Source organism: Ornithodoros turicata, chromosome 3 (genome assembly GCF_037126465.1).
Source record: "Ornithodoros turicata isolate Travis chromosome 3, ASM3712646v1, whole genome shotgun sequence".
NCBI classification, from domain to species: Eukaryota; Metazoa; Arthropoda; class Arachnida; order Ixodida; family Argasidae; genus Ornithodoros; species Ornithodoros turicata.
This window is the reverse complement of record NC_088203.1, coordinates 28,241,631-28,249,702: the sequence shown is the minus strand read 5'-3', so window position 1 is coordinate 28,249,702 and position 8,072 is coordinate 28,241,631. Positions and strand designations below refer to the sequence as shown.

Sequence of the window (8,072 nt, the reverse complement as noted above, 5' to 3'; positions counted from 1 at the left end):
ATGTATAGCGCTCGCTGAGCGACTCCTGCATGGTTTGCCAATTCCGAACGATGCGCAGCTACCCAGAGCTGAGGAGCCTCAAACACGGCGAAACACGTGTCCTCTGGTGCTGTCGCATCGTTCCATGAGTATCTGTTTCTCTGCGTGCAGCCATAGAAGCCATCTTAATCTGTAATTTTGAATTTCAAGCACGTCTAGAGTCATTTACTTGTTTCTTTAATGGCTTTTTCCCCTCATTATAATTCACTGGCTTGCACTGTGGCATTGTGGAGTGCTCAGTCACCCTCAGAGATGTATAGCGCTCGCTGAGCGACTCCTGCATGGTTTGCCAATTCCGAACGATGCGCAGCTACCCAGAGCTGAGGAGCCGCAAACACGGCGAAACACGTGTCCTCTGGTGCTGTCGCATCGTTCCATGAGTATCTGTTTCTCTGCGTGCAGCCATAGAAGCCATCTTAATCTGTAATTTTGAATTTCAAGCACGTCTAGTATCATTTATTTGTTTCTTTATTGGCTTTTTCTCCTGCATTACAATTCACTGGCTTGCACTGTGGCATTGTGGAGTGCTCAGTCACCCTCAGAGATGTATAGCGCTCGCTGAGCGACTCCTGCATGGTTTGCCAATTCCGAACGATGCGCAGCTACCCAGAGCTGAGGAGCCTCAAACACGGCGAAACACGTGTCCTCTGGTGCTGTCGCATCGTTCCATGAGTATCTGTTTCTCTGCGTGCAGCCATAGAAGCCATCTTAATCTGTAATTTTGAATTTCAAGCACGTCTAGAGTCATCTACTTGTTTCTTTAATGGCTTTTCCCCCTCATTATAATTCACTGGCTTGCACTGTGGCATTGTGGAGTGCTCAGTCACCCTCAGAGATGTATAGCGCTCGCTGAGCGACTCCTGCATGGTTTGCCAATTCCGAACGATGCGCAGCTACCCAGAGCTGAGGAGCCTCAAACACGGCGAAACACGTGTCCTCTGGTGCTGTCGCATCGTTCCATGAGTATCTGTTTCTCTGCGTGCAGCCATAGAAGCCATCTTAATCTGTAATTTTGAATTTCAAGCACGTCTAGAGTCATTTACTTGTTTCTTTAATGGCTTTTTCCATCATTATAATTCAGTGGCTTGCACTGTGGCATTGTGGAGTGCTCAGTCACCCTCAAAGATGTATAGCGCTCGCTGAGCGACTCCTGCATGGTTTGCCAATTCCGAACGATGCGCAGCTACCCAGAGCTGAGGAGCCGCAAACACGACGAAACACGTGTCCTCTGGTGCTGTCGCATCGTTCCATTGCGGTCGAACAAAATCAATACGAGATTCCCCCTCTCAAGAGAAAAAAACTCACTCCTTCTTGATAAGAAACACTTGAGGTAGTAGTTGTTTTTGTTTATGTTGTGGTTGTTGGGGAAAGGATGGACACAGTTGACGGTGCCCATGTAGAACTTGTGCGTGATGAAAGATTGCGTCAGCTACTATCATCCCCTAAAAGCACAAAATTTAGAACAAACATGGCAATCATCAAACACATTCGGCTTACATTTTTTTTCCACGAAACGGTCCATGTCGTTGAGGGATGGCGCTTGCGGGCTTACAATAATTCCTGTGAAGGCTGTCTTTTTAAAGTTGACACCGCTCTCCTCTTTCTCTCCCCCTCTCCGTCTTGCCGGAGCGAAATCGACACTTGCCTTCCAAGCTCCACCTTTTTTTTTTTTTTGTCGTAACCGTCGTTTCGATGCACCTTGATTGTTATTGTTGTTGTCACCGTAACCATTGTTTCGAAGCTCGTTGCTTGTACATGATGGCAATTGATGTTCTGAGGCTCGAGCACAGAAGATGAGGGTTCGTGTCCAGCTTCCTTTTTTTCATCACGTTGCTTGTGTATGTTGTAACCGTTGTTTCGAAGCACGTTACCACTTGAAAAAAAATAAATAAGAAATAAAAAAATAAAGGAGGGTCTAGGATGAAATCAAAAGCACCATTAGGAAGACCACTTTTCTTTAAAGAGTATCCTAACCTATCGTCCTCGCCCTACGTCCTCCGCATCATCCTCCGGGTCGTGGACCATCAACCTGCTAATATAGAATCACGAGAGTGATTCTCTTGTCAGAAATAAAATAAATAAAGAGCTTACTGGATGACGAATTGGGGTCCGCTTCGCCTGTGCGCGTAGAGATTTCACTGGCAGATCAGTGCGTGCATAATCTCCTCGATCATTCCAGTGGTTTGGAGGATGCCCTCTTCGACGTCAAGGTCGGTGAGGTCATCCACCAGGCTTCTCGACACTACAAAAAGCTCCTGATCTGCAGGGTGACGATGCAGACCACTGCTCTCCAATTCCCCACTGTAGTAGGCGAGGAGCATGGTGTTGAGGGCCTCCTCAATGACGTTGTCCAAGGGGAAAACCAGAAACTCTAAAAAGCCCTCGAAGACCGCCCTCGGAACGTCGTTGTTATCCATAAGTTGAAAAAAAAGCGACAGGATACTCAGGATGGTGTACCCTATGCAAATGTTAAATAAATAAATAAATAAACAAAACTCGACGGCTCCATATCCCTCAACTGTGTTACACTTTCAAAGCGCCTCATCATGAATTCCGGATCAACGTTGAGGGTTGAGCTTTAGAAGGTAGACTAAATGGCTGACTGACTGAGTGACTGCATGTTGTGGGTTGGTCCCCCATATTCACTTGTCATGCTCACGTTGCACGGTTTCGTATTCGTCTATTGAGCTGGGTTCTCACGAACGATCAGCGAGCGCGCGCGCAAGAAAGAGATAGAGAGAAGACAAAGAAGGACAGGGAAAATTTGATTCAGTATATACATATACATTTAGTCAACCTGGGGCGGGTTGCTCACGGCACCCGCGCGTCGTCTTTGGTCTCCGTTGCCATGCCAACGGCGCGGTCACGTGGAGCCATTCGTCTCTTCCGCTAAGAGGCAGCTTGCTCGCCACTCTGCCATGGTCATGGCGTGACTAATTTGTGGTCGCGAGGAGACGCAGCGCGTGAGACGCAAGAATTTGAGTCTTTGGTCGTCAGCGTCGTCACATCGAGGAAACATGGCGGAACTCTACGCCTTTCTTGCTGACGAAGGGGTCAGCGACAGCGAATCTTCGCGACATTTTCGTGAACACCGCGATGCCTTCGACAGCAGTGTGACAGAAGAGGAGTTCATCGGCCATTTTCGGTTATCGAAGGCTGCTGCCCGGGAGGTGTGCGACGCCGTTGCTGATGACTTACGCCGATGTGAGTTTCTTTTGTGTGTTTTAATATAGGACGTGTTTCACCAACGTCGGCTACAATACAACCCGAGAGCAGTGCACGGTTTCATTAACGGGTTTCATAGACAGTGAGGCTCTTTTGAAACGAATTGACAAGGACGCAAGGGGAATTCCAGTAACTTTAGTCAGTGTTGACGGAAAGGAGTCCAATCGTAACACGGAGTCTTTAAGCAAGTCGTAACAGATCCTAAACTTCAAGTTATCCTTCAGTTCTGCATCATGAATGCTAGTATTCGCGAAGATTCCAGGAAAATGCCGTCAGCTGATATTACAGTGCGGACCACAGAACGACTAAGTCTGAGTGAACCTAATCTCTGTTTGAATGTGGCTAAACTGACGTTGGTGAAACTGAGCCTGTGCAGTGAAAACCTACAGCACTGCGATAAATGTAAGGGAAATATAACTTCGGAGCATTCATGAGGTTTGGTTGTACGTCAGCTATCGCAATAAAGCGGTAAAAATCTGCACTTCATTAGCATTATTTCCCTGATGTTCTGGTTCCAGTTGACAGGAATAAGAAAACAATAAAACAACAGCCTACACTCGCGTAACAGCAGGTTTTGCTTTGATCATTGCGTTGCGATTCCAAGAGGAAGTGCTTGAAAAGCTAATAGATTAATAATTATGAACAGCCAAGTTTTTGGGATCATTCTGAAATAAGTCTCCACTTATAGCCCAGCAGTGGCGCAGCACAACTCTGTCGGTGGAGCAGAGGGTCCTGATGGCGCTCAGATTTTATGCAACAGGAGCATTCCTGGACAACATCGCCAGTGATGAATTCATCGCCACTACAAAGCGCCCGGTCTCCGAGGCTATCCATGCTGTCAGCCTAGCCATAATAAAAAATTTGGGACAGAGATATCTGAAGTTCCCGGCATCCACAGAAGAGAAGGTGGCCATCAAACGGGACTTCTATGCCATAGCAGGGATACCCGGATGCCTTGGTAAATTTAAATGACAGTCCTTTTACATTGGTGTTCATATGATGTTTCTTAAATAAATGACAGGTGCTGTTCTTATCATGCAGGTGCAATTGACGGTACTGCAATAGCCATCATCGCCCCGAGTCGCAGTGACCCCCGCTTTGTTGATGGGAATTATTATTCCCACAAGGGATACCATGCCCTCAACGTGCTAGGGGTGAGAGTGTGATTCTGAGTTGACAGTGACAGTGACAGAGCTATGACAGTGACAACGTGCTGAGCTTTTATTCAAATTTGGCTGCCTAAATTATGTTATTTGCAGATCTGTGATGCCAATCGCAGATTTCTCCACATTGACGCCACGTACCCAGGGAGCTGCCACGACTCCTCAGTGTGGAGCATGTGTGAAGTCCGTCTGCGAGCACCGACGACATTTGCTGAGGGCGAGTGGCTGTTAGGTATGTGGAACATTTGTCTCAACTGCTTCAGTAATGGTCCTCAGAATTGCACTTATAGTAAGCAGGAAGAAGTGGGGGACAGGGGGGTTAGTATGCATCCTGGGGCGACATCGGGGGGGACTGTGTCTTCGGGAAATTCCAAGGAAAACTTCAGACATCACAGCCTGTGGTAGGATTCAAACCTCCCAGTCTTCAGCACAACCTCCGTTATTACCAATGAACGGGAGGCCTTAACCTGCTCGGCCATACCGCTGGTTTTACTAGAAGTAGAGGCCAATATGGAAACAGATATGCAGCTTGGTTTTGAATTTTTTAGTAGAGTAGCATGCTTTGTGTACACGTCAACATAAAAGTATTTGATGCTGTTGTTGTATACATCACTGCATACAGCTGATGTATTAACTGCAGAATTAGACGACTTCGGAATTGGTATATTCACAGAGTAAATAGGCACACCTTCCATGGGAAGGTGCAGGTCAGGTTTATTTTATAGAAACTACATAAATATTAAATATTTTTCAGAACAGTTTGTCTACTGATGTCATGAGCTCACAAGTTTAACATCCATCAAACAATTTCAGTAACTATAGCTTCCTCTCTTCTGTGCAGGAGATCTGGGGTACCCTCTTGAACCGTGGCTCTTGACTCCTGTTCGTTCTCCTGCAACACAGAAGGACCAGGCATACAACAAAGCCCACTGCAAGACCCGGGTTCGAATTGAAAAGTGTTTTGGAGTTTTGAAGATGCGCTTCCGCTGTCTGCATCGCTACAGGACCTTGCACTTTGCACCTGACAGGGCATGCAATATTATCACTGCATGTGCAGTTTTGCATAATATGTGCATTGACTACAATTTGCAAGATCCTGAACACGAAGATGAAGGCTCCGATCCCGATCCTCCTGCTGCTCCCGAGGATGAATGGGATGATGTAGAGAGCAGTGCATCACTGACTGCTCAGGCAGTGCACCGCAGGCAACAAGCTGTTAACACATATTTTTAAATGTGTATGGCATAAAAGTACAGGGACCACATAATTTCTAATTCGTACATTCTAATTTAAAGGACTTTGTGACATTTTATTTAGGATTGATTTCCACCAAAACCATGGTGCAACCAAGGTGTCTACCAAATTGCAGCCTTCAAATTGTCTGACATTTTCACGTTTTCACTTCCCCTTTCAAGGAAAATCCTGACCAAAACAAAAGGGAACTTATCCCGCTTTTACTATTCTTGCTGCAATGACATCTACATACCAGTAGGTACCTGCCAAAGAAAATTTAGGACCGTATTGCAATTTATTGGCACGCTACAGGAGGGTAAGGAATGGGAAATGCATGTGTGTCAATGGGACAGACAATCAAATCAGGCCCGTTTTCTCTGTTTGAGATTTTTCGACTTATCCCCTTAGTGCATACAAAGGTTCAATTTCGCTTGGCTTCAACTGATTTTTGCCAATTTTCCTGAGTTTCCCAGTCACATGAAAATTCCCTGACAAGTCCTGCGTTTCCAGGTTGGTAGACACCCTCAAAACACCACAAAAGCGGATGTCAGAAATTAAGAGTATGCTGAGTTCCTCAGTTTGACCATGTCATTCCATTAAGTGTATTTGTTGTCATTGTGTCTTCATTTCACAGGTGCTGTAACGTATTGCACTCACTATTCTGTTTACTATTAATTCGTTTTGGTCACTGTGAATGTTATTTCTCTTACTGATTTTGTGTTTCTCACGTTAACAAGAAATGTGCAAAGTTATGTAACTGTGTTATGTTTACAATTTGTATATGTTTTCCATATACTCCAAAACTTCATATTTTGCAAAATATTTTCATTGGCTCTTGTCGTTCCAAATGAAATATATATTTCACATGAAAACAGTGTCTCTTGCAACATTTCCCACCAGTACATCACGGGGAGACTTTGAGTATTAAACTGCAATGAAGATGCATAAGTAGTAATACAAAGAATGACCCACCTTAGATATTATTGTTGGCGCTCCTTTCATTTTCAATCTTGTACCTGAAGTACTCTGTCACGGCTTGAGCCATTGGAGTGATGATCTGCACACAAGCGAAAGCAAACAATCTAACAGCCCTTCCCCATGTAATCTTTCTTTGTATATGTATGTGTTTTGGATGATGAGTTTGTGATGATCATGAAGCTTCACAGGTATGGAATTTAAAAAAGTGCATTTACTGTCGCTTGGGTTTATGTGTAAACTTTCACTTTTGATTATTCAATTGAAGTAAATATGTTCACTTAATGCAGAGCTGATTCTAATTTCACCAGCACTGCACCTGTGCTGCGTCAACTGTATCTGGCCACTTCCTTACCTCCCGGAGCTGCGTTATTTCCGCAGCAATCCGCTCCTGCACCTCCAGAATGCGATTTGCTATTGGTGCGGGGACCCGCCTCCTCCTCCTGCGGCATGGCCCTATTCTACCACGCTGTGTGCCTGATACGTCTGGCACTGCTGCTGCGGTAGCCTCAGTTTCCTGCTGGGGTGCAGCTGCAGAAGTGCTTGCTACTGCAGCATCGGTGTAGTGAAGCACCTGTGACAGTTTGCTCGTTAAATTATATGGATAGGCAAAGAAGTTACGCAATTCCTCACCGTAGGGCCTGTTGCTGCTGGGACACTGCCATTGTCTCTTTCGGTCTCTGGTTGGTCAGCTTGTTCTGACACTGGCTGTGTAGGTAAACGTAACGAATTCGTTGGAAGGCTAGCTTTATCTAGAGTACCTTTTTCTTACCACTTGTGGCACTTGTGTAACGTTGCCCGCCATACTTAGTCGTGCAGCTCCTGCTGCGCCCGATACGGTGTCCCAGCCTACAAGGGCCATGACACGGGCGTCGAAACCACGCAAGGACCCTGCGATATCGACGACGCGTGTTGTTGTCTCCTCGCCGGGCTCTGTGCCGGGGTTTAGAATAGCGCCGCCGCCGCCACCCGTACCACAAATGCCAATTATGTTGGCGCGCACCGTTTTTCGCACACGGTATCTCCACTGCTTCCATAGTCCCTGCCACCCAACTGCGTCTTTCACCAGTCCCCCTAGAGAGTTTAGGGCTACAGCGATCTCTTCCCACTTTTTCTTCCTATCGTTCTTCGTTTCACCGGGCATGAAACTATGGTGAGCTAGAAGAAGAGCTAGAGCTAGAAGCTCTTCTAGCTCACCATAATGAAACTTCTATTGTTGCATAGCTCCGGATTCTGCTCCATAAACGCGAGCAGCTGCAGCTTCTGCGCTTCAGACATTGACATGTCTGTAAATTGAAGGCCGATTCTTTGCTACCTCCGACTCCAACAACCTAGCTGCTTCCAGAAAGGTGAGGATAAATGCTGCAAGTGTTTCCACAGGAAACACTATAGGAATAAAACTTAAAATAGGCAGCGCAATGTATATAAAAAGAGCAA

At 46.0% G+C, this 8,072-nt stretch overlaps 1 protein-coding gene across 1 annotated transcript; it reads left to right on the top strand.

The window, feature by feature from the left end:
• Positions 1-2,849: 2,849 nt before the first annotated feature.
• Positions 2,850-5,660, top strand: LOC135389243 (putative nuclease HARBI1). The gene is made up of 5 exons (XM_064619308.1): positions 2,850-3,243; positions 3,953-4,222; positions 4,306-4,418; positions 4,524-4,659; positions 5,269-5,660. The coding sequence occupies exons 1-5, from the start codon at positions 3,057-3,059 to the stop codon at positions 5,658-5,660; spliced, it is 1,098 nt and encodes a 365-aa protein (XP_064475378.1). The 5' UTR covers positions 2,850-3,056.
• The last annotated feature ends 2,412 nt before the right edge of the window (positions 5,661-8,072 follow it).